We start from the raw sequence: 27,426 nt of genomic DNA, 5'->3' as shown, positions 1-27,426 counted from the left end.
TAGAGGTGGGATCGCGAGCACCGAGAAAGCTCGGGGAACCCACGCGTTCAGCACAGCCTCAGAGAAAGTGCGCTTTTCTCATTGAAGCGACGCAAAATCTGAATTTTATTTCATTTTATTTCTCTTCACGTTTGTCACAAACAAGCAGGCACAGGGTTAGGATTGTGTCTTTGGAAAAAAGAAGCTTTTTGTGCCCCTGTCTTTCCTTGTCTTCTTTCTTTCTCTTTTTTTTGTCACCATTCGCCGCGGCAAGGCTGGGAGAGACACGGACCGCTCGGACTGTGGGAGCCCTCCCTTCTGTTTCAATCTGCTCTGGTAGGTGCGAATAATACTAATAAAAAAATGACTGTTTGCAAATATGCAGATATATGGAAAAGGAGGGAGGAGGGAGGGGATTATGGTGGAGGGAATCATACTTTGCTGAAGTCTGATGAAAGTTGGGATGTGATGTTAGTGTGGGATGAAGTTAAAGCATGATGCATCTGTATCATGAAAGGTTTGATCGCAAAACAATACAAAATCCTCTTTTGGTATTTTAAATTTTTTTATGGGGAAATAAACGAGACTGTAACTAAGGAGACGCCACGCTGGTGGACCAGCTGACAGTCACAGTTATAGTTAGGATCCATTAATTTGGACGTCGCTTCAATAAAAGTCGCCTGGTGTCTGTTTTGTTACAAAAAAAACTCGGGTTGCGTTTCCGTGCGGACCCTAAAATTAAAGATTCTCACTTCCTCGGCTTTTTTTTTTTTTGTTTCCAGTTTGTCCTCATTTGAAAGTTTCCCACAGATGTTTTATTTTTTCCGCCACCACAAAAGGTGCTTGGCAGCATCTCCAAGTGGATCCAAAGAAAAGAAAAGAAGAAAAAAAAATCCTCTAACTTTTTCTGTGTGCGCGCCCGCAGCCTGCTCGGAGGGGGTGCAAGAAGACGCAGCAGCAGGTTATGGACAAAGGATGGAGCGTTGAATCTAATTATTGCCACCAGGCTTTCTAACCTCCTCTGCGTTTGTGCGCGTCAGTTGAGACGGAGGGAGCTCAGCCAGAGGACAAGTACATACAGGGTCCGCCTGAAAATGGAGAGCTGCGTTCCGCGTTAGGTGTTCCCAGCGTCTGTCGCAAATGATTCACAACCACACAGCTATAAACCAAACAATGCTCCCCCCCCTCACACCACCGCCACCACTACCTCTGTTAAATAAAAGCTGCTAACCTGGCACCTGCGCATGCACTGACGTCAGTCACGGAAACTCATTCATGACTGATTCCCGAGCAGTGGACCTGACAGTTTATATCTGCTTCACCAGGGCAAGACTAAGAGTCGGAAAGCAGACAGTTACAGCACTATTTGTAATTGTTGTATTTTCTAAATTTGACCACATCACACACTCACCAGTCACTTTATTAGGTACACGCTGGATTTTTGACTCCTTTTTGCCTACAGAACTGACCAAGTTGTTTGTTGCATAGACTCAACAAACATGGAAACATTCCTTAGAGATTTTGATGCTTCAGATTTGTCAGCTGCACCTCCATGACGCTGATATCCCGTTCAGCAATATCCCAAAGGTGCCATGTTTGATTGAGATCTGGGAATGGAGGCTACTTGTATACAGTGAACTCAAAACAGCTGATTAGAGTTTTATGACATGCTGCATTTTCCTTCCAAAAACTATCCATCAGAAGATGGGTACACTTCAGATATGAAAGCATGAGCCTGAACACCAGCAATAAATGCTTTGTGGTGTTTAAATGATAATCATTTGGTACTAAAGTCGCCAAAATGGGGCACAAAATATTGTTTTCTCCTAATCTTGAATGTACCGTCTTAATGTTGCAACTGAAATTCAGATCCATCAGACCAGGAAGCATTTTTCCGGATCTATTACTTTCCAGTTAAGGTGAGCATTTGGGAATTGCAGCCTCAGTTTCCTGTTCTTAGCTGCATGAGTAGCATCTGGAGATGGTTTCTGCAGCTTTAACACATCTGCTTCAAGCTTTGACGTTTTGTGTGCTGATGGTTCCACATACTTTGAACCAACTGCTTAATGCATTTGAAGTTACTTTAATCCCTGTTTAGTCCTTACCTTAAAGCTTAGTTTGAACTTAATCGAGTTGTCTCTACTACCTCTAGACCTCTAGACTGACTAAGTGGCAGCAATAATATTCTCTTGTTCACAATTAAATAGCACTGATTAAATTATAGATTACAATTAACAATATCAAGCACAGCAATCATGTTTACAAACTGTCCTGGATTGCAGTTGCTAGAAAACATACAAATTAAAAGTACACGTTGTACTTTATCCAAAAATCAAAGTAAAAGTGACAGAGATAAAGTTTGCCTCGGCATTTATTGTAGCACTGTTCCTCACTTTGAGTAAAAGTCCACTAATTTGAGTCTTTGGCCAGGAATATCAAACATGGTAAAAAGTCACATTTAACTCACAGAAGACTTTAGACTTGATTTTGACTTGCACTATACAGTTTCAAGACGATACCAGGACTCGCCGCCTGGGACTTAAGTCTGATAAACAACATGTATCCCATTCAATAGAGGGTGAAAATGAGGCAGAAAATGTAGTTATTCTTGGTGAATGTTGTCCTCAAGTTTCATAGTGTATACAAATAACACATAATCATTGTAATGTTTGGCACAATAAGTGTGGCTTCTCTGTGTGGTTTCTCATCAGTATGTGACAGTAAAAGGAGTAACTAGCCCATGTCAAGTTTGTCTGCTTTTATTAAATGCTACCATCATCCTATATCTAAATCAAACATTCACTAATGTTTATGCACGGCCAGCAGGCTCAAGACCTCAACTTACTGCATACTTATTATATTCTACAATAAGTATGCTTTTTTTTAGCCTTCTCCATGGTTTACAGAGCTTTGCAATGTATAGTATTGTATTGACAGCATGTGTGCTAACACTATATATATATATATATATATATATATATATACATATATATATATATATATATATATATATATATATATATATTATATATATATATATATATATATATATACATATATACAAACGTAAATGGGTAAAAGATGGTAAATAAGCCACAGGGCTGACATTATTTGGTTGTATGTGAACATTTGTGAATGAAATCTCTCAATGTTAGTCAATGCTTCAGTTCTTAGTTTCTTAGATCTTTTAGTATCTCCAGTTTAATGATTATATTCCAATATCTTACATAGATTAAGACTCATTAATAATAAAAAAATGTCGCAACAGACTAATTTCATACACACATAGTCCTGTATATTTATTGATACCTCTCATACAATTTTGAGCCTTGAAAATATAATTGGTTTGGAGATTTTGCATTCTCTCATGTCTTTCCTATTTTGGAGAGGCTCAATGAAATTGGTGCCAGTGTCACTTAAAGATTCTACCCCACGAAACCAGGAAGGCTCAGATTACTGATCAAAAGTCCCTGTTCATTCTGATCAACTTACAAAAAGTTCTTATTCTTTCATATATATAATTAGGAGTTTTGATTAATGATTACTGTGAACTTAAAAATGATAAGTTTTTAACATTAACTTATAATTGGGATAATTTTTTTCTCCCAATGTCTGGGGTCTTTCTAGATGGAGTTTGTTCTTCCTGTGCATGTATTGGTTTTCCCCTGGTACTCTGGGTTCCTCCACAAGTACATGGCTGTTTGGTTCATTTGAAGATCAGTTTGCAAAAACAACACTCTGTATTGGTGAACTACAATTTCATTGATGTCATTACTTCTAGTAAGGGGGAAACCATGTGTAAACTGTGAGAGAAGTCTTAGGTTGCTCTTGTGTGCCTGTGCAGGGGACTTTTATCTTAAAAGTGGCAAGATTTGCCACTAGGTGCTTTTAGGTGGGGAAAATAAATGATTGAAATATACAAAATGAAGTTACAAGATTGATCGTTGTCAAGATTGAGGTGAACAAATATGCTTGGATCCTTATTAAAACTAAAAAGTTGAAATGGGATGCATGGGAAGTTCTACTACTCACTCCTGCTTTACAGCCACTAAATGCCAGGCTATTACATTATTGTAGCAGAATTAAATTGGTTATTCTGTGCTTATGCCAAAAAGACCAAGACCAACTACAAGCAGTTTATCTCCTGCTTGTAGTATGTAGACAATCCTTTCTGGCTGTAGCTTCATATTGTGTAAATGGATCTCAGATTCCCATACAGCGAGTAGAGGTAAAGTGCATTCACTTTTTTTTATTTTAGGTTTAACCTCCAGCTAATTATTGTCACTGAAATCATGCAAATTATTTCATTAAAATAAACCCACAACATTTTCTGTCAGGAGAATGTGTTCCTGCATGTGTGTGTACGTTTGGGATGAGGGGCGAGGAGTGACAAATTAATGACAATGCACTCAGTTGCATGTAGGAAAATGGCTAAATAAGTATAATAACATATTTATCTGAATACTTCTTTGGTAATTTTAGAATGATCTCAGTTTTGTATTTAATATAGTTTCATAAAACATGTTTGTAAGGGACCGTTTAATTGTAATGAACATCTCCATTGCAGATGTATAGAAACTCAGAAATATATCAAGTAATGCAATGTGGCTAAATTAACAACAATAAAACTCTAAATCCAATTCAGATTGTCTGTGCTGAGTGGGCACTACACCTACCGTGATATTTATCTTGCCATGTATGTTGGCATATTTGAAATGCTCTCCATGTGGTTCCAAGAAGAAATGAAGCATGTTCTATAAAACATCAAGTTCTGCTATGTCTTAGGAGTATTTTTATCTTTTGACTCCCATAATCAGTGTGTGCTTTTAGAAGACAGGTGTCAAACTTAGTGTTGTTTTGGATCGGAGTAACCTGGCCATTGCCTTCCTGTGAAATTACTCTTGATTAAAATGTCGCTTCACAGCACAGTCTGTTCTTACTCCCATTTACTTGGATTCCTCCTGTAGAATTTCTACCGCATTTCATACGCTATGGACAAGTGTCAACAATTTGGTTAATTAAAGTCTATTCCTCCAGAAATTAATCATTTCTCAGTAGCTGAGAGTCTACTCCTTCTGTACGAAGGAAAACATAGAGGTTGGTTTTTAATCAGGCTAGTATTGGAAGTTACATTTTGTCCTATTGTCACTGCTTCATTTCATTGATTCTCTATCTAATGATTACCTGACTATTTTGGGCCAAAGGTAACAAAATGTGGTAAAATGTGGTAGTGTCTCTAAGTGGTCCACTGAGGAGAGAAGTCCAACTCTCCTGGCATGTCAGCCACTCCAAACATTCAGCCTGCTGACATGATTGAATCTTTCTCAGTACAGACAGAGCTTCTGCATAGCATGCCATGAGATTAAGTTACATATTACCAGGTAATTGCTGCAATGTGGGTTTAGCTCTTGCATGCGCAGTTATTTAGTGGTAAATGTGGTATTTTTAAGTTGCAATGTTAATGTCATTTAAGGATAAATTTGAAAAGATTTTTGGCAAAGCTCCCCATTGTATTTCACTAGTCAAATGGTATTTTGAATGATGGTAATAAATGTACATATCCAAATGCTTAAACTTGCTTTCTTCAAACTGTGAGAAAAAAATAGCTAAATTATGACAAAGCTTAAAGAAATGAACAGTTCCAAAAGAAATACCTCCACACTACAGCTACTGTTTCTTCTCCTGTGTAACTTCACCTAAGCAACTGGTCACCAATTATTTTTGCAGATGCTTTAATTATAGGTTCTCACAAAACACTAAGGGTTTGTAGTTTTGAGCTGAGCTATCTGACCATTCTGAAAAATGATTCACTTGTGTAGATTTTGGACTGTATTGATCGTTTGGTAATTTATACATTGGTCTTTATCTCTGTGCTGTCATCCAGTGTTGCACGTTGTGCACAAAGAAATTTACAAAAAAAGAAAACAAGAAAGAACCATTGAGATGTCAAGAACAACTTATATGAGCACACGTTAAGAAGCAGAAGAGGCTTAATGTGTAAGAAATGCCACTTTAATAGGTGGCTATTAGTTCAAGAAATAAAAACATTGTCCTAAGAGACATTACTTAGTCTTTATATTTTGTATGTGCCAATAAATAAAGTGAGCCTGCCAGTTGAATTAAACTACAGCAGCTATCCTGTTTTACCAAAATGACATCCAGACTGTCTTTAAAATGCAGCTGCAGTTTAGGAGACAGTTCACATGAGGACACGAGGCTTCTCTGTAAATGATGCGCTGAGGGGAGCTGAGAAACCAGGGTGTTGGAAGTAGAGGAGGGTGGGTGATTAACCAGGGACTATATGCTGTGCTCAAGGTTTATTATGATTGAAAGAGTGTGACTGATAGGGCACACGGCACAGGAGGATGAGCGCAAAGCCAAAATATTGCAGGTGGACTTGATGTCAGTTCTTAACTTATGTTTTAATGCAGTAACAGCACTGAGGACTGCATGCTGGATCCCTCCCCCCCCCACACACACACACACACATAAATAGGGTAAATGAATATTTGCCATTGGAAGCACTTTTGTAATTTTGCAGTTTATATTCTTGTACATTTTTTAGTCTCATAAACAAAACAAACATTAAACAATAAAATCTGAGTCAGTCGAGATAAGTGCCAATTTCCAATTCAGTGCTACATTAAATTAACAAACGTTATGGCATAAATATTGTTAAAAACTGAGTAGTTTTACAGTGTAATAATATTCCATCAGTTTTACATGTCTTACATTAGTGCTTGGATTTTCACTCAGTGATGATGTTCAGTACAGTGCAGGACAGCCTCAAAATATAGTGAAATTAGAGTAATTTATACATTTGTTTTTATCTCTAGGAGTTGTTAGAGAACAAGTCCTATAGACGTTCATTTAAAAGGGAAATAGATTTTATTATTTGTTTCTAAAGGTATGTCAGACAGCAAACAAACTAACAGTCGAGCAATGTAAAATCCTGCTCCTTGTGAAAACATTAGCTGTGTTTCCATTGACCATCAAGTTGTGCAACCTGGAGTTAGGAAAATAAATTTTCCCATTTAAACACACAATTTAGAAAAAAACTCACGTTTTTTGACAAAAGTTATTTTGCACTAAATGAGATGGTTTTCCATCCATTTCAAAATTTGTGTATTTTGCAAAACTGCAATCATCACACAAGTCATGTGATCAACAACCAGATGTTACTACTACAGAAAAGACGGAGATGTGTGGAAGAAGTAGGAGGATGGTGGTACAGCATATTTCTCAATTACTCATTGCATGACGAAACTTATTCACATGATTTTAATCGGGTTTCTTATATAATGGAAACACCTCAATTGTGAAATTATATTTTTTTGATATTGGCGGAAAATCAGTAAGGATTTGCAAACATTTAAAGTGGAAACACAGCAAGTGTAAGTTGTAAGTTGACTAAAACCTGTAGGTTTTGTTGGATATGATATGACCTTGATAATTTTGATAAATTGACTTGCAAACATATATCACTACAGACCCAGTTAGTTGTTATTTTATTCTTTTACCGTTTTGTACTTAGCATCAGTGGTTGCTAAGATGCGCGAACATTTACTTTCTGGTTTAAAAGTGAAGTTTTTAAAATGAATATGTGTATAGATTATGGACTGGTGCAGTATACAGTATATGTGCTATTGTTTTCCTTGAGGACTTAGATTATTTTGGATAGTTTTCACACAAAAAATATAGCATTAGGGTTGGGGTTACGGTAGACTGAACTACTTTTTGCATGCTCTCGATGTGCTCATTTTCACTCCCTTCCATTTTGACACAAATTAAAATTTGGCTAGTTTTAAAGAGGTTTGTAAATCTTTGGCTTTGAAGTTGACAAAGACAAATATTTTACTATCACTATCAATGGAGTCTATTTAAATTAAAGCATTCTTCAACATAACTTACAGGAAAAGCCTTGTTTATACAAGTTTATATGTAATTTAACAAAATATTAAGTATTTTTCAAATCCTTTGCACACTAATAAAGTTGCACTTTTTCCCCTCTAATGTTTGTTTTGTTTAGGTCTGACCTCCTAATGATGCAGTTTTAGAGAAAAATGTCTTAGTTTTGAGGCTTTCAACGACTTGGGGAAAAAAATATCATTGATTTGCAAATGAACCACCAAAACTGTTAGAGAAATTGGCTGATTCTGATTTCGGACCGGTTCATGGGAGCATCTTCTGCTCATCACCTGCTGATTCGGCTGTTTGTTTAATTTCCTGCAACCTTTCCAGGTTTTTCATTCAAAACTCAAATAGCTTTTGGTTACATGTAAAACTAAAGACAGCAGTCAGTAAATTTAGATTGGGTCTGTACAGTTTAAACACACACAGCAGGAGATGGTGACTTGAATTTCAGAGTCTGACTTAAATTGCACTAAAGTCACAAAAACAAATACTTGAACCTTGAATTTGACTCACGGTCTGGGACATGTGACTCATTAACACATTCTATGCCCCTAGGAGTGAAACGAGACAGTATATAAGTTTCAGACAGCAGCTACTTCATTACAAGATATGTATGGCTAATCAAAATAAAAGTACTTCCTGTTCTGTTAACACTTAAATTCACTCACTAGACTATGTTTTGCTCATTACGTTTTACCTAGTAGGAATCTGTGCAATATGTTTTCCATTTAAACATGACCAGTGACATGATCAGTTTTAATTCTAAATTTAGAACATGGTTTCTTAATGTAAAAATATGCAAAGTCAGAGTGATGAGAAGAAAACATTTTCAAAGTAGTTCAGGTGATGACAACATGAACACATGTGTAACAGATATGTTTTTTGAAAAGAAAATCATTTGAAATGAGATTAAACGTTAAACTCATTCATTAGTTTGCAGATATTTGTATTGCTAATTGGTTGAATATTATGATAAATCAATAAAAAATATATTGAAAGTGCCTCGCAGCAGTTACCTTGCCAGTTGAATCGAATGCTAAAATATTGTAAGGTAATTGCTAATTAGTGTTCAATGATGTGTGTTAAATGATGAAATTACAGCAGTTCACTGTTATAACGTTGCAAATGTTTGCGAGCGCTTCTTTTTTTTTCACAAAAGACAAACTTGTCATGTATTCATTTAATTAAACCATCCCTAAAACAATTAGATGTTGACTGAAGATATAGTTTACAGAGATTTTTGATATTTTTAGTCACATACAAAGCCATCTCCAGAGACTACATGAAACATGAAATCCACTAATTCAGCACTCTTTACTCGCAGCTGAGCACAGATTCTGGTAGGAGGGGATGCTGTCGGGAAACCAGACCCGGGTCATTGCAGCGCCGGGGAAACTGAAACTACGGGGTTGAAGGGCTGCAGAGCTGGCTCTTTGGTTCTTTGGCGCCGCATCCCCCTGAGCTGGTGAAAATGTGGGGGCTGTGCTTTAGCCTTTGAAGCTTTACCTCCCACTAATTCTGGCCTTCCAATTTCCACACTCTGCACAGACACCCCCCCGACACTCCATCCTCCGCCCCTCTCTTTGCCTTTGTTTCCCTTATAAGGATTTGCCCGGCCATTTCCTCAACGTTTCTGAAAGGTGGTGCGCTTGTTTGTTAACATGAACAGGTCAAAAAATAGCGTCATTATATAATAAATATTTAATTGCTCTGTGGTGTCACAGGTTTGTTGAAACTACAAGTAAAACTTGTTATAAATATATACCACTTTACTTTGTTAACATTGCAAATTTTAATAGATAAATGTGAATTTGAAGATGACAAACTTTTTTTTTAAAGTAAAAGTTAATGACAAACAGAAAATGTTTGTCAGTGAAAAGTGGATTATCTATACAATCTTTAAAATCTGTAATTTTTATTTACCAGGTTTCAAGCCTGATTAAGTATGAAAAAGTAAAATGAGTATGCAATTAGACATTAAAATAATTACATCTTAAAATAAAATTCAAAATATTTGAAAAATAAAATGTTTTTTTTTTCTTTTTGCTAAATAATGTCATTAGCTTTGATTGTCAACACCGAAACAAATTTTTGTCAAAGCCTTAAAGCTTTTATGTTCTTGAGTTATTGACAGAACCTACAGATAAATGGAAAGTCATTCAACAATAATAATAAAAAACTTTCTTTCAGCCTCTAAGGCCATTTTTAATATATATTGACCTGTTGTTTTCATAAACAAAAGAAAAGATTCATAGATCACAAACTCTTTCCATATAAATTTAATTTATTAATGGACGACATTTGATGTGATTTGAAGGCATTTGAAAACATACCTGTTATAAGTTGTTCCATATTTTCTACAGAAGTTGTGAAATAGCCCTTTAGCACATTGCTAAACTTGACATCTACTTCACATTTACATTCATTCATTGTCTGTATGTATCAATATTAATAAGAACCTTGTTAATTATTTGTACTCTGTGTTTTGAACTGCTGGTGAAAACATCCTAAAATGAATTCTGATAAAGAATCAGTGTTGTTCATGATAAAAGCTGTGGCAGCAGTAGAAAGTTTAGACATGAACTCATGGGTCCAAACTTTTGATTGGTGCAGCCAATATTTCCTGCTAGATAAAGACAAAAATGTTTTGGAATACATTGCGAACACTTCCTTGCTTGTGACAGGAAGTCATTTATCAAGAAAATTATTGTCCTCGCTACAAATTAATTCATTAGATTGTATTATATTGAAGTAGCAGGGACTTGGCTCCCCACCTTGTAATTTCCTTGCAAGCCAATCAGAGAATCTACAGGGGAGCAGGTGTTGTCTCATCAGGCAGGAGTGTGTAAGGTTTGATTAATGGATTGATTTGGTAAGAAAAGAATTAGAGGTGTTGTAAAAGCTGTTGTTTTTGGGCAGAATTTTCATCAAATACTTCCACAGTTGGGCGAGAGTTTTCAATGCTCCTAATGAAACTCATCCACAGGTAACATTTTTTTTCTGCACAGATTCCCTAGTGAATAGCAAACGTTACATCAAATCAGTGTTAAAAATGTTTCACACTAAATTCTAGCTCAGAAAGATGTGATAAGTCGATTGATTTGGGGACCTCACTTGTGGAATAATTTAGTTTTGTACTCATTTGCTGTCAGATTTACATAGTTTTAAGTTTATTCTCACCATTCTGGTTTTGTTGCTTTTCAGCCACGCAGAGCCGCTTTTCAACCAAAATGCTCTGAAATGTTTGTGCCCCACTCACTCAGCAGATGACACACTATATGTATACACCCTTAATGCGATTGGCTGATAAGAGCAAGCGAGACTAAAAGCAGAGCTGAATCTGAGTGTGTAAATGCTTTTATGTACCTAGATGCCTCATATGTGGTCAAATGAGCAGTGCCACAGAAGATGGAAAGTGAATAGGTGCACTGATCAATTTCTGTTCAGAATCAGTGATTCTGAAAAATATCTGATTGTGAAGTGGTACCTGATCATTTTAACCGACTTTTTGAACCTTATATTAGTACTTATCATGGCTAATAATGGTTTAAGAACATCGATCCTGCACTTAAGTCTGAGATTTCTGAAAGGCTGCCACCATTTCTAAATCTAGTATGATCCATGACAGAAAGAGTTTGAATCTCAGTACAGAGCAATTTTACTCCATTCTACTCCTTTCAGCCTGGTTGTTATATGCTTGTCGTCCTGTTTCAGACACAGGGCGATTTCTTGGTGGCTCTCCATAAAACAGGGTTCCTACACAAAAATATGGAATTTGATTAAATCATTTTCAAGCCTGGATGAATGTGGAAAATTAAAATTGAGTGCCAAACAAGTTTGTGATTCCAGACTTTTAACTTATTAAATTATACCTACAAATTAGAAAAAAAAACTAATTTCCGTAAAAATAAAGAGCTTCTTTTACTTAAATTTACTTAGATGACGGCCTTTGGTTTTGACGGACAAAATAACAAGCAAGATAAAACAAACACTCATTCTAAAATCTGCTTTTTTGCCCTCCATGTCATTTTCGTTCTAGGTTTAAATTGAATCCATGGATCTTGAAGAGATTCCAAACAAATTCTGATTTCTATTGTTGTTTTGGGAATTTAAGGTAGCACTGATCACAAACTATGATTTAAAGGGCCTGTTTGCAGTCCCTTTAAATCATAGTTTAAAGGGTGGTGAGGAGACAATGTAGTTTATGTATTTAAATGTTCTGTACATTATAATTGATCTGAGTTGATATGTCAAAAAATTGTGAAATGGCCCTTACTCATGAACGGAAAGCCAGCTTCAGCACAGATATTGAAACACAACAATGCATAACTTATAAGTTAATACATAAATGTATTCCGATCTCGGTAAAACAAAAAAAAAATCATAGAAATGTAGGAAATTAAGTCGACAGAAGTTTGAAAATATGTGGTTTAAACCTCTTGAGAACCTTAAATAATAACCCCCCTTCTCTTCTCTCCCTGTAAAGTTTCCTGAAAGCCAATGGAAGAACGTGGATGAGGGCCGCGCTTCTAAGGAGGAGGAAGGCTTTGGTGCCTGTCTCTTTCTGACTGGCTGACCGGTCCACTAACACCAAGCAACACTCTCACCAGGGCAAATAACGGGCAGAGTAAAAGTCCTTCATTGCTCATCCCTTTCCCCTTTCCACCCTCACCCCCGACCCAGGCACGTACGCACCGGACCATGTCTAGTGGGCTGTCGGAGGGACCCCAAACAGAGGACCTGGAGCGGAGTAGCTGCAAACAGGACTCTCCTGTCATAGAGCGCAGGAATCGGAGTGGCATCATCAGCGAGCCCCTCAGCAAGAGCCTTAAGAACTCACGTACCCTATCTCAATATACAGCGGTCTCCTCTGCCACCACCAATGGACACACGGACAATAGTTCAACAAAGAGCCACTCGGCCAAACCTCAACCGCCCCCAGCTCCCCAAGCCACTGTCTCCACACTAACAGCAGCCAAGTTGGACAGAACCTTAGAACAGGTTCTGGAGGGACAAAATGGCCTGCTGCACTTTGCCCAGGCAGCAGCGCTGCTAAAGCGAGCCGGTATGGAGCACATGCTCCTGCCTGGGGGCATGGGAGTGGGAGTTGGCGGCGGAGACGCAGGCTCGGGGGCTAGCGACTTGGAGGGTACGTCTGTCACGGACGCCGTAGGTGGTCCCGTTGACTTCCCATATGGAGTAGGGAGCGGCTTCCCCTTCAATCCGGGCCTTTTCATCATGACACCGGCTGGAGTCTTTCTGGCGGACAGCGCGCTTCACATGGCTGGCTTGACCGAATACCCGGCACAGAGCGAGCTGGCCTCTGCTATCAACTCCGGCAAAAAGAAACGGAAACGCTGCGGCATGTGTCCGCCTTGCCGACGGCGGATTAACTGCGAGCAGTGCAGCAGCTGCCGGAACAGAAAAACAGGCCACCAGATCTGCAAGTTTCGCAAATGTGAGGAGCTGAAGAAGAAACCCTCTGCTGCACTGGAGGTAAGACCGTGGTGGTTTGAGATGTAGTATTGCTTAGTGAGATGAAACCACTGCTCGAATGGGTTTGATTTAGAGCGACAGAGACAACATAGCAGAATTTGAATGCACCAACCTTGGCCTCCAAGTAAGACACAACAATTCAATCATACAGAGGAGGATACAAAATGATATGAAAAAGTCTGAGGTGGAGAAGTAAACTGCTTTTTAAAAGTACAAATAGGACTCTTGATAGTCTTCCCCCTGAAAGAAAATTAGCAAAGTGGGGGTATATGGTGGGCCGAAGCTTCTCAAGCAAGGAAATGACAGGTGGTGAGGAGAACGGAGGGTATGTTCAGTGTAAGCAAACGCTATGGGGTCTCTTTAATCTGCCCACTATGACCACACAAGCGCCATGCCTACATATTTCAACCTGAACACTGATTCAACCTGCCACCACAATGCAACTGTATTATTCAAAACGATCTGCGGAACATTATACTTCCCTGAAGCAGGGCCATTTTAGTCTGATCCAATATAACTCTTGTTTTGCCTACTTTGGCAACAGAAATTTGAATAAAATAATGTGTGAGCTTGTGGAGTAAGATTGGCAGTAATTGTGGATATGTGTACAGTATGTGTTTGAATGTCAGCATACATGTGTGGGTATGTTTGTGTATGAGTGTGCGTATAATGAGGTCCATCTGGCTGCAGAGCTGTCATCTGGAGCACCAGGTGTCAGTGTGGCACACTGCACCCCCTCTTCTGCTTGCCACTGTCCTTCTTTCCTGTGACACTCCTGCTCATCGAAATGGCCCTCCATACTTCCTGTCTGCTGCCTCTCACTCGGTGGCCTAACTAACCCTGGCCGCGGTGGCAGATGTTTCATCTCAAAGGAAACAAACTTTTGTGGATAATGGTGTCACTTTTGCATTGCATAATAAATTGATAGACATGAAACACTGTGTGAATATAAACCAATAGAGAGGCCGCTGGTCTAATTGACCCAAACCGAATCTATGCTGCAAACTGCTAATGGCCTTGCTACGATCTCTGTCTGATGTTGATTGGGACAGACAGCTTAGTCTTGTGTTTGCAGGCTAAAAGGTTAGTTATCCAGGCCTGATGTGCTGAGTTTGGCCCCTCATGATAAACTTGATAACTGTGTAAATATCAGATCATTTTGAGTGATACAGCTCTGCACATGACAGGAGATTTCAAAATAATGAAATGCCACAATTCTTTTTGTCAGCATGGTTGTGTTATGCCTGTATGGGACATAAGTTTAAGGACATTCTTTAATTATGAGCCACAGATGTGAAGGTAAGTTCTCTAAGATTGGAATCACTTTATTGCAAGCCTATAGCTCTCAGCTCTCCATGTTGAAACTCTTATTTTGAAAGGAAGTAGTTCCTTAGGTTCCCTGTTGTGTTGAGAAAGTTGACTACTTGCCTGATTTCTGCTGCAGAAGCATCAATAACGCCTTAATCTTCTTTCAGTGGCTTATTTAACAGTTTTTTTGGGGTTTGTGAAGTAAAAAAGATAAACACTGACAGGTTGATTAACTACTAAGGATTTATAAACACAGAAAATGCCACAGTTTGATAATATTAGTTGCCAATAAAGTTAATATGTTTGGGGTTCTTTTAATGTGAAAAGGTTGTAAGTCAGTGTCACGTAATCAGCACAAGTCTTCTTCAGTACTTCTCAAGCATCCTCAAAGTTTTGATGTGGTGATGGAAGTGGAGAATTTGTGTACTAGTATTTTGATTTAGAAGCTGTTTGGGTAAATAGTCACTTTACAGAGAGTGAGAGAACATGTGAGCCCTGTGGGTTCCTACTGTCCCTGTGACGTACTGCCGATCTGTCCAGGGTGTATCCCGCCTGTTGCCGGATGACAGCTGGGAGATGGCAGCTATAGCTGACCTCATTTTTCTGGGCACATACAGTCAGTGATTGTGGACTTGACCAACTAAAACAACCTCATATCATAACCCTGTCCACACAAGCGCATACAGTGCAGCACAGTGGGCATCAGGCATGCACTTCGTTCACTTACATCAACGGTATTTTAATGATAGGTCTAGCTCTTCTTGTTTCGCTTTCTGCAAAGTAACTCTTTGAACAATCATGAAGAGCTATATTTTACCCTCCACAAATTTTCAGCTAAAATTGGCAGCTAAAGCTTAATGGAAAATGCTTTCCCCGTGAGAGCGATAGCCAGTTAGATTTTTCAGATCTCTGGAGTGATGTTTTCCCAGATAGCATGTTTTACTTTCAATTTTTAAAATTAAGTCAAACTTTACCAGAAATAATTGCTCATGATGGAGATCCCAAGAGATCCGACTTCAAACCAGATTCTTCACAAATCATTTAAGTGCCTTGTTGGTTTTGCTAGGGATAAAATGAATTGCTTTTTAAAAAAGATTTCTCCAAAAAGCTTGTTAAGACTCGTTGATGTGTATTTTGAATGTATATTTGAGTTATGATTCAGTCCAGCAATCAACAAAAACCTGAAGAAAAACTTTAGCTAGCTGCTGTAAGTGGTACTTAATTTGAGGTTTGGAAGTGAAGGTCATTATCTTTCTGAATCTTGGTCATCTGACCACTGGCCTGCATGTTTTAGCTGTTTGCCCCTCCATCATACCTGATTCAAATAAACAAACTACGTCCTTGACATTTATGCATGTTCAAAAGAAGTCTGACCCAATAGTTGAAGTGAGGTGTGTGGAACAGGGAACTCTGCAGGACATTTGTTCCTCGGGCCCATCGCTGACAAACGCTGTTATGAAATTTTACTTTTAAACTTTGTTGAACCACTTTTGCTTCTGGGATTTACTGGAACCAAACTGAATTCTTTCTGAGGTTGTATTTTTTTGTGACTTGTGGCTACATTAAAGTTTATGAGCTCATAGAATCTTTTTCTATAGCAAAGCATTTTAAACTTGTACCCTCATTTTACATGCGTGTTGGTAACCATGTACATGAAAAAACTGCATAACAGTTTATTTGTTTCTGTGGTTTAATATTTTTTATCACACACACACACAAATATATATATATATTTCCTGTAATGTAACGGCCTAATTCTATTTTACTTTTGTTCTGATCCGGTTAAATCTGTTGAAATATGATACATTAGCTTCTGATCACACCAAAATAAACCTAAATGACCTCCACATTTTCCTCCAGTTGACTTTGAATTATAGAAAATTATTTTAAATTGTCAGTTGTCAAAGCGGGTAGGGTACGTTCCCAACAAGTATAAATTGATTCACAGTCATTGCAGTAAAAGACACCGGTTACAAAAATAAAAAAGTAAGGCTCCTTCTCAACAACTCCATCTTTATGTAAATATTAATTAGCAAAGCTGTAGCAATTAATTTTGATTGGAAGAAGCAGGAGCTTCTCATCTAAAGACTTTGAATGTCACATAGGTTCAGGTTTTACACATCAGGGCATTGCAGTGGAGTTTGGCTAACTGATCAGTCTCTGAACGGTTGATGCCGCTTGAGTTACTGCTTTGTCAGATCAATCTTTCTGATGCCTCCACCATTACTGTGAAATGCCACTTGTTTAATTCATAACACAAAGTAAAACAATATGAAAACAATAATAATAATAATGATGATAATATAGACCTTTGGACACTTAAATAACTTAGAAACAACATAATATGTAGGAGAAAACATAAAATACAGATAATGTACAGAAAAGCTAGTACTTTTCTGTACATTAGTTTGTACTAAGAACTGATCATGAAAAGTTTTTAAATGTTAAACAGTTGTTCATATGAGCATGTTTGGACATTTTTTTCAAGGAATCAGAAGATAGTGCAGAGTTTTGACATTTGTGTCTTTTGATTTTTACCAACACTGACTTTGGACATGTCAGACTCTTTTCAAGTCACGCATTCAGTGTCAAAGCTTGAGTTCTTTGTGACATCTAAACTTTTTGTTTCCTTTTTTCATCTTGAAATAGTATGCAGAATAAATAACTATAAAATATTACAAATAAATTTGGCATCTTTAACTTTGACCTGTCAGTTTATGTGCTGGCCTTGACTGCAGCCTTGTGAGTCTGGTTGTTTTAATTGTAGTCATTAGCCTAATGACTAAGGCTACAGAAATGGCAAATTTGGGTGAGTGGCTATTTTCTTGCAGCCATTTCCTTATGAAGATCAACACACATCAGACTTTCTTAAATAGCATGGTTTCTCTTCTTTCCTATTTTGCAGAGTCGCAAAGAGAAATAGGAATCTACACATCATTATTCTGTAAGAAGAAAATAGGAAGTCAATGACTACAGGATATTCTTTGAAAGCCCAAAAGGATAAAATAGATAAGACAATATGTCCAGCCTTCCTGTTATCTGCTAAAAGTCTGAATTTCTTCCAGTCTCGGTTAAACATGCCATGCCAGCTGCAGCAATACAGAAAGCCAATATGCTTTAGCAAGCCATCTTTTGGAACCAGCGTCCCAATTTGATCATAAATCACAACATGAATCACAATATGAATATACAACAATATACAACATATATTGTTGTTAGTTGTTGGTAGGCGCTCTTGTTTTCTCTTGTTCATCTAAGCTGCTAGCGGGTTCAATGTCATCCGTACAGACATGAGATTCATAGCCAATAAATTAGAAATGTCTAATTTAACTGATTGATTTAGATTACAATTCAGTTTTTACTTGTGATTTATGTTTGTATTGTTTTTCAGTTTTGCCTTTTTTCAGTGGGATTTGTGTTTCCCATCAGCATCTTTAGTGCATATCCAGAGTGACTTGGGCACCACCTGCGCCAGAGCAGATCTCCTGGCTCTGGGAGTCACGCCGAACTGCGATGAGCCTCAGCTGTAGTTCAGACAGCCCCTGAGTGTCATGTTCCACTCCAATCAAAGATGGCACAGTACATCCCCGTCTGCTCTGACTATTACACCCTGTGCACGCTTTCAAAGGGGGCATGATCTCTTATTTGAAATATGTGTGGGTCTCAGTTGTCCTGGATAGATTTCACCGCTTTCTTCACATATCTACGTGTGCACACAGTGGACGTGGCACAACATGCACGTGACTCACTGCATTTGCATGAAACACGTTTTTTATTCCCCTCTTTATCTGTTTGTTTGTTTCGGGCTACGAGTTCATGTACGTAAGAACACAAGTGCAGTCCAGGGATGACGGTGGCAGCGTGCTTATTTTGGGTGTTGACGGTTTCCATTGAAAGCTCATGGCAGCTCAAAGAAGAGCGTAAAATTGGCAAGTGAGGGGGAGTTAGCATGCTGAGGCCTTTGCCACCTCACCGCTCACTGGCTGAAGATGTCTGGATTTATTCTGGGAATGCTATGTTTGAGAGAAATAAGTGCAAAGGCAGTTCTCTTCTGCTCTGCGTCTGAATACCCTCCAGGGGTGTCAGTCTTAGCAGCGGTGAAAAGAGAGGAAAAGTAAAGGTTTGGAAGTTCTTCTCCTCCTTGTTGTTATCTAAATGTCACAAGACTTTTAGGATCTACTGTACTAAAGGCTAATATTTAAATATCTTATCAAAAATAAGAGGAGCTCAGCTTTTGTAGACTTTGTGAAGCGGCGCTGGTTAAACGTATTACACTCGGCCCCACATATCATTATGCGCAGCTCGCACCTGAAACGTTTTCCTCTGAGACCCACTTTTCCAGCATCAGATGGCGATATGGGAGCGGTATATTCCCTCACTGTCTTCCCTGCCTCCAAGATACCGCACACCAGACAGTCAGGACAGCAGAGACTCATAGAAAGTGACAGGCATGCAGACTGACGCCGGGACGCAAAGATGTGTGGGCAAGTTGCTGGGCAGGTGGAGGGACATGTTGAAGTGGACAGGAGGGGGTTTGGGAGAGGGGACAACCAAAGCAGCCAAGGTGTTACTGTGGACTGACATCCACATTAACCTATAGAACTTCTAGCTTGAAGAGTTTTCTTTTTTAACTACAGTTCAGTTGTTCACTCCTTACTTTTTTTAAATTATGCAAATAATATGGTATTTTATTAGAAATGTGATGATAATAAGATGAATCTGTATTAAGACCCTTTTACTTTGATAACCCCGAATAAAATGTTGTCCAACAACAGATCTCAGAAGTCACTTAATCTCCAGTGATATTAAAATCTGCATGGTGACAACATCTGGCTGTGGAAATGTAAACGCGTCTTTACTATATCTAGATTCCTGTAGCAACTTTTTATCCAAATAAAGCAAGTGACAAATCAGGCTACTGTTTCTAAGTTGTTGGAAACTTTTATGGCGGCAACACTTACAGTGAGCACTTCCTGCTTCCCTCGCCAGTCGGACACAGTCGTCCATCCTGCAGAGCACCGTCACCAGCAGTCAGAGCAGAGGAAACTCATTCCACTCCTTGACCACATAGCAAAACAATCACACATTTGTGGCCATGCTCACTATTCCAACTCCTGACCAGCCACTGCGCAGGATTATGTGTCTGAGAGATGATTTCATACTTGAGCATGGCACCATGTGACAAAAAGCTGTACCGTTTTAACCAGGCCAGAATTCAACTGCTTGGGCACCGTTTGACCTAGAGAGGCCAGCAATGAGCTTACTTTGGTTTTAATTACACTGTAAAAGTGTTCCTTAGACTTGACATGTGATTAATGGACTCAGATGTCAGAGGCTGAAATGGAGGTACTTCAAAAAAAATAAATAATTGAATAAGATTGATAAAAAGCAATGAAGGTATTAGATTTCTTGTATTTATTGACATGGGCATGTCTCTAGCATCCTCTGTGTCATATTTATGCCGAGAGCTATGACAGCCAGCTGATTAATTCGAGGATTAGCTGAAGATTAGTCTGAAATTATTTTGATGATTAACCTCTTCAGACTCTTTTCTGGACTAAAATGAGCAAAGGCAATTATCTGTTATTTTAGTTCACAAAATCTGATGCTTTTCTACTCTGTTTTGCACTGAAGAACCAACAAACAAACAAAAGTAAGAAAACAAGAAAAACACTGATGTTTTGTTTGACACTTGAAGCTCCTAATGAGTGTTTATGGATGGAGATATTCTGAATTAGTATTTTTTAATTAGTCCTTCAAAATTACACATTTGTTAATCACAGTCCTATAATTCATTAAAGTCAATGCAATGTACGTAGTTGAAAACACAATAGCTTCAACATGCAGTAAAATAACACAACATATCAACAATATTAGTTTCCATTAGTTATGTGGCTTTCCACCATTTAACTGACACATCATGGTGCTGCAGAATCAGTTTTTCTTAACAGAATTTTCTTTTTTCCAACTCAAGTTTCTGTTGGATAGCCTCCACATGCAATGCCAATGCAGGATTAAAGCAGTTAATAAGGCTACTGTGCTGATCCTGCAATCTTTAGCATTTGCTATTAAAGAAATGTTTGACTAGAAATATAGAGCTTGTGTTTTAACAATCTCATGGTTGTGCTAAAGATGTGTTCATTTGAGCAGCTAAAACCAAGGCTGATGTTCATATATTTAGTCTCTGTTTTGATATGACTTGTCGATATTTTAGATACTCATCTTGTTACACTTGTCTGGTGATTCATTGTGTTCAGTTACCTGTTTCTGAACGTCATGGAAACTGTCAACCATGGCATGGAAGTCCACTTTCTGACACACCAATGTCTGTGCTTTAAATCGGAGTGGTCAGGAACTGCTCTGCTCCACTGCACACTTCTCCGGTGGCGAGGAATGGAGACGCATACTGTGTAAATACGGAGGTTGCATTATATGTAGCAATAACCAAGAGAGGGCCTACCTACAAAGTCATTTTCATTCATTTTCTTAGCAACCAGGGCATGGAGACATAACTCCTGCCTCTCCCAGCAGCATTTTGTTTAAGCATCGAACTGTGGTCTTGTAATGAAGTTTCCAGGTGCTCTGAAAGAAACAGGCTCACAGCTGCCCAGATCCTCCCACATATGAGTTTGTTTTATCTGGCCTACTTTGAGTGTAGACTCATCTCCCAGATCCTGTGAAAATCTCAGTAGAGTTCCGGTAACTCCACATGTTTATGTTTGTGATTGAATGAGGGAAAATGGTTTTACTTAAAAACACAGCCAAGTTTGTCACGGTTTCTCTTGTTTTCTACTTTCTAATATCGGCTCTAACTAAATGGGCAGGTTTAGCTAACAGCTAATTCCTTAGTGCCTTGCTTGCATGTTCTCTTGTCTTTTGCATTTTGAATAAAGCTAAGAAAAGTGTATACATTTGCACCATAAAGAAAGAGCTGTCATGGATTGTAAACAAGAAGTTTAATTTCGCTCAAATCAAATTGTATGGGAAATAAAAATTAAAAAATGCTGGATATTTTTTTTATTTTAGTGGATTTCTTAATTTTCTCCATTAAATAAACTGAGTAAAGCGTGCGATTAAATTTCTTTAAAAGAAATCTTTTACACATTTTCACTAGTGGTGCTAATAAGTGGGACAGGTGCTCTTTATCTAAGCCTATTTTTGTTTTTTTAAGCAGGCATTGTAACATCTCAAATTTGGTTCAGCATGCTGAGATGCTTTGTGTTGATTGCATGTTTCCTTATATGTGTTTTGGGAATCCATAGAAAACAATCAGCAGAACACTCAGCTGTGCCCTGAAGCCAAAGCTGAATTAGGAATGGTTTAAACAGGTTTACAGATTCTTGCATCACTTATGCTTTCCTTTATTTGGTTTATTACACGGAAAATGTTTGTGTCATGTATAAGCCAATGGGTTTGCCTCTATTTGAGCCGGGGGGTGGGGGGGGAGATACACATCCATCGACTTGTAGTGATTGGCCTCTTCACACCCACAGATCCCATCTGCGTGAACTCTCGCAATCAGTGTTGAGGAAGGATAGGAAGGAGGTTTTCTATTTCTGAAATGCTGCCATAACCCCAGCAACCCCCCATCCCATTGATTGCACACGCTTGATAATGAGGAAAAACAGCATTACTGCTCAGTCCCAGCCGTGTGTTGTTTTTCCTCCCACACATTACGTCATAGTCGGTCCAACCCTTACCAGGTTTTTAACATCTGTGGCAGTGCCAGATGTTGCTGTCCTCCAAGCCCCTGCTTAACAGCTGAGTGCAGCAGCAGAAAGGTCACCGTCAAGATGGAGGAGACGCTGCTGCAATATGTCGGTAGTTAACCTCGGGGTCGTTTGTGTTAAAAATGACTGAAAGCTTCAGTAGCTTTCAGATGTTAGTTGTAGGTTTAGTTACTAAAATAATCATGTTATCTGTAAAATTTATCTTCCTGTAGCTAGCTAGTGTTCAATATTTTTGATCAAAACTATAGACTTTTATTGACAGTCATTAGACAGGAAAGAGGGAGTTCAAGCAAGGCTCTACATATATAGAGTAGACTCAATATATGGCATGCCCGCTCTACCACTACAGCACACGGCACTCTGTCATTTTAATATTGTTATTAGATATTGTGATGAGAAAATAGTTGTAGATCGACACACATGTTCCCACCTCGTCACTGTCAATGAATTTTCTTGGTCTATGAAAGAAAATGTGTTATTTGCAAACAGGGCTTAACTGTATCTTTTGAAGTATATTAATCTACTAAGTACTATATCTAAGGAGTCCTGTGTGATCGCAATATCACTTATATTGATTTTGTGATGATGATCCCTTTTGGATATAATCATGTGATAAGGTTTGTTTTATGTCAGACCAAGACATCCATCCAAACAAGAAATTGGTTGAAGTTAAATCACCAGTCTTTGGATCTGCGACTGCAATAATTTTTTTTGTTTATAACATTTCGGAACCTGAGATGCAGCTGATAGGATTTTTTACTTCTTTGATATTAATACAATCTTATATCAGACATTAAAACCACCGTCTTCTTCAACATGCAGATAATTTAACAAACACTTGATATATTGTAGTGTTTTAATCAGCTGTATTTACTAGAAAAAGAGACATCTTAGTCAGCCATTAGTGCATACTTTTCACAGTACTGGACAGCTAACTTTGCTAAGACATTTAATGTGGAGCCAGCACCTTGTTGCCACAACTTTTCATGTCCATGTGAAAAAACAATAGTGGCCACAAAAGATCAACCCTGACTTAAGTGTAAATGAATGATTTAAATTAGCCTGAAAAGTAACTAAGGCAGGTTTTGCCTGAACTAATTTGAACTAATTCCTTTGTGGAAAACACAATTTTACAGATAGACTGCATAAGAAAGCTGAACAAAGCTACACCACAAACTTTAGTCTGATTATGTCAGCGGGAGCCGCTCTTCGGTATTATTATTATTTTTTTTTTACCTCAGTTTGACATAAACAGCAGCAGTAAAGACATAAACACCACAATAAGATCTTCTTTCATTTCATTAAACTAATAGAACAGTATTTGTGTTTCTACTCACTGTTTGGATGGTTCTTTATTTTAAAAAATCTCTGCTGGTGAGTGTTGAGGGAAAATTGAGCCTGATTCCAGCATATATGAGAATTTCACTTGAACAGTCTCACTGTTTGGTGTGATTTCGGGGGTGTATTGCGAGAGTCGGTTAACGTGCCACTGTGTGTGGAGGTGTGTGACTGCACTTGAATACATATTGGTTTCGATGTGAGAGTGTGTGTGGGTGCGTAAATGTTTGCCGAGCTTCTGGCCCTCACTCCCTCCCCACCCCTCCATTGCTGCCACCGCCACCTCACTCCAGGCAGTTCTGGCAAACGGAAGAATCCATGCTGCAGAATAGAGGCGTGCTTTGCAGGACGCCAGCCACGTTCTGGCTCCCGGGACCCGAGCTGCTCTCTATCTCCTGACTGGCAGGCTGCTGCTGAGCCCTGCAGCTGCATGCATGTGTGCCACTCCTGCTCAGTGCAGTCAGACACGCTGATAACCGCAGCAACAGTGGGGTGGAGGGCCGGTTTTGGTGGGGGGTGCAAAGCATCATCACCATTCACGGTGGTGTGGGAGGGCAATGTGTGTGGTGGCTAAATAATAAATGTGACGTATTGGGTTTTCTGTGAGCTGAGGCCTGTTCCTCCTCTGGTGCTGAGGGCAGTGTTGTAGAGATTTCCCTCATGCTGCAAACCAAGGGTCAAACTGAAATAGACCCACTACTGAGTGGATTACATATTCAGTTTATGAGTTGATTGACATTCATATTTTAGGTCACCAGAAGTTTTCCAGAGAGTTTTAGTTTTTCATAACTTTACAGTTGAAAACCCAATTTTTCATTGTTATATTAACTTGGCAAAACAGTTGATAATATTATTTCAAATATGCTTTCTACATTAATAGTAGTTAGTGGAAACAACTATCTTACCTGCTGTAAACACTATTTTGTCGAGGTTTTAATTTGGATGACATAAAAGTGAAATAGAAAGTGATGCGACATTTAAACTCATAAAATTCAAGATGGGACAAATGAAGACCATTTATGTCTAAAGCCAACTTCTGATTCAAAAGTACAAGTACATAAAAGCACTATTTTTAAAATCTGGTGGGAAAATTTATAGCATTCTATTAGTAACATTTGTGGAAAGATTATAGAAATTCAATATGGATCCTCATTGTTATAAAAATCTGACTAGAATTCAAAATCAATTTCAAGCTTTTTTCGATCCTCCCTTTCATGAACCAACTGTTGTATTTGTATGGAGAACAAATATATATATTTAACAATTCCCTGGGAAACTGATAACTTTGGGGTTGACATTTTAAACAACCCTATTAATTTTAGTGAAATTAGCTATAGGAAAGCAATAATTCCTGTATGTAGTCCATAATAACTGTAGGTCATCATATTCAGTCTTAAATTTCAATAATCCGCTGATATTTCCAAATCACAAATGTATTCTGTCCTTCTATTGTCTGTGGTAAATCACATCCTCTTGCAGTCTGAATAACAGCAGATTTCAATATAAAAATGTGGTTTATAATATGGCACTAATATGGATTAGTCCTCGCACCATTATTTCTAACTCTTAATTCATCCCTGTGTCTTTATTTCTTCTAAAAAAAATTACTATTCCTTCTTATTTGTAGTTGATTTATGTAATTTTCTAATAATGTGCATTTTATTACTAATTTAAAATGTATATTTAAGTTTATTCTTCATTTTTTCTCACGTAGTAAAGACAGAGTTTTATTTTCAATTTTATTGTCTATTATGCACTGATATGTATGTGTGTTTGTGTAAGATTATTTATGTATGCAAGATGTGGACATTTTTAAGCTTAAAATGAAGTTGTGTATTGAAGGCTAATATTTGCAAACAGACACACAGACAAGTGTTGGTGTTCATTAACAACTACTTATTCTTTCTTTCTTTTTTTGCCCCCTCCCTCCTCTTTCCTCTCCCCTGTTGTCTTCTGTTTCTCCAAGAAGGTGATGCTTCCTACAGGAGCAGCGTTCCGGTGGTTCCAGTAGGGCTCCTCCTTCGCTCCTTTCCCAAAGCTCTGCCATCAAGTGCAATGCCAACTCCTGGATTGTCTCCGGAACAGACACTGGTTAATAAACAAACTAGCAATGAATAAAATTCTATATAAAAACAAAAAATTAAAAAAAGCAGGAAAAAACAAACAATCGGATTATGGATGCACCTACTTATTCCTTGAACCAAAAATGAAGCGTAAAAGAAAAGCATCTATGGCAACTTTTCATTCCCTTTTTCTATGTTTCCATTTTTTCATACATTTTCGTCCTTTTCCCAGCTGGATTTTTTTCTCTTTTTTGGTTTCTGTCTCTTAAACACGGAACTGCTCATTGCCAGAAACAGAAATAACGGACAGATGGTGGACAATCAACTAATTTCTGTGTTTGGTGTTAATGTTGTTCATGTGTGAAAAGATTCGGTACTTGTGTAGAGAATGTAAATTTACAGCTATATTTTAAAGCTAGCGGCTAATGGCAAACATCGTAACTCTTCACTGTTATGTTACCTAAACCCTTGTCTAGTTTATGGTTAAGTTTGTTGAAGATGGAGGCAGAAAAAGTGATTTAAAATGTGACGCTGTCAAGTTCAGACTGAAATGAAAGTGAATATTATTGCTGGGCAAAACTCTCTGAGTTTAAGCCATCACTACTGTAATCTCCTTAATGAGCCCTCCTCTGCATTTCCAAACCTTTCCTTTCTTGTAAGACTGGCAGCCTTATGTTACTGTGGCCCTACTGAGCATGTGCCAGTACTGCTCAGGGCAATAGCACCAAGCAACAGCACTACCCTACTGAATGCACTGAAAAAAGTTGCATTTCTTTTTTTTTTTTTTTTTTTTTTTTTTTTTGCAATTGTTGGTTTATTTGTTACATTTTCATGAGATTTTTTTGTTAAGTTGATGGGTAGCTGCAGCTTTTGAGAAAAAAAAAACTCAATCTTTGTATTTGTTTAGGAAATTCGACTGGTTTTGTGAATAAAAGGAATGCATGTATTTGTGTCGAACTTTACAATTCTGAAATTTTGTCTGATTGTCTGTTTGCATGTTTTTTTAAGAGCGGTTTTGAGTAAGAAAATGACATTTTCCACGGGTTATGAAAAATGTTTTTCTTTGTTTTCTAATTAGATGGCATGAGACGAAGAAAAAACAAATCCTTACCCCCCCAAAACTCTTAAAAAGCAAATGAAAGATGGTGGTTACAGAGATCACCATCAAGTCCCACTTTGCTGCCTGTGTTATCTTCCTACACTGGAATGATGAAGCCTTGCTGTGCTAAAATGTAACCAAAATGATTTAAAAGATGTTTGAATAAGAACAAGTTTGATTGCCGTGTTTCTTCAGAGTGCATGAAAACCCTGCGAAAATCCTCCTAAATCTCATTTATTGTCAATGATTTTTGGTCTCCTTCGAGGTCTTTGTGACACTCGCCTTGCTCACTGACATTTATAGTCAGAAAGCACGAGCTGAAATGCAGGAGATCGATGGTAGTCATGGATTACTGAAGAGAAGCTGCAGAAGCTTAGGTAAAAGTGTTAGGAGCTGAAAATCTTGTGAAGTTCCAGTAAAAACAAGGCTCAGGAAAAAAAAATGCTTTTGCTATGTTTGAAAGGTGGATCTTTGTTATTTATCACTAAAATGTTATTTA

At 38.1% G+C, this 27,426-nt stretch overlaps 1 protein-coding gene across 2 annotated transcripts; it reads left to right on the top strand.

The window, feature by feature from the left end:
• On the top strand, positions 1–27,099 carry cxxc5a (CXXC finger protein 5a). Of its 2 annotated transcripts, none has more exons than XM_055044031.1 (3): positions 1–315; positions 12,380–13,389; positions 25,735–27,099. In XM_055044031.1, exons 2-3 carry the CDS (start codon positions 12,595–12,597, stop codon positions 25,774–25,776), a joined length of 837 nt encoding a protein of 278 aa, XP_054900006.1. In that variant the 5' UTR covers positions 1–315; positions 12,380–12,594; the 3' UTR covers positions 25,777–27,099. The 2 variants fall into 2 exon arrangements, with proteins under 2 accessions (XP_054900006.1, XP_054900005.1); XM_055044030.1 differs by having other exon boundaries at positions 25,732–27,099.
• Positions 27,100–27,426: the final 327 nt, after the last annotated feature.

The sequence above is a fragment of the Poeciliopsis prolifica genome, unplaced genomic scaffold (assembly GCF_027474105.1).
Source record: "Poeciliopsis prolifica strain line A6 unplaced genomic scaffold, Auburn_PproV2 SCAFFOLD019, whole genome shotgun sequence".
NCBI lineage: Eukaryota > Metazoa > Chordata > Actinopteri > Cyprinodontiformes > Poeciliidae > Poeciliopsis > Poeciliopsis prolifica.
The sequence above is the reverse complement of the archived record's forward strand: the minus strand, read 5'-3'. Positions and strand labels throughout refer to the sequence as shown.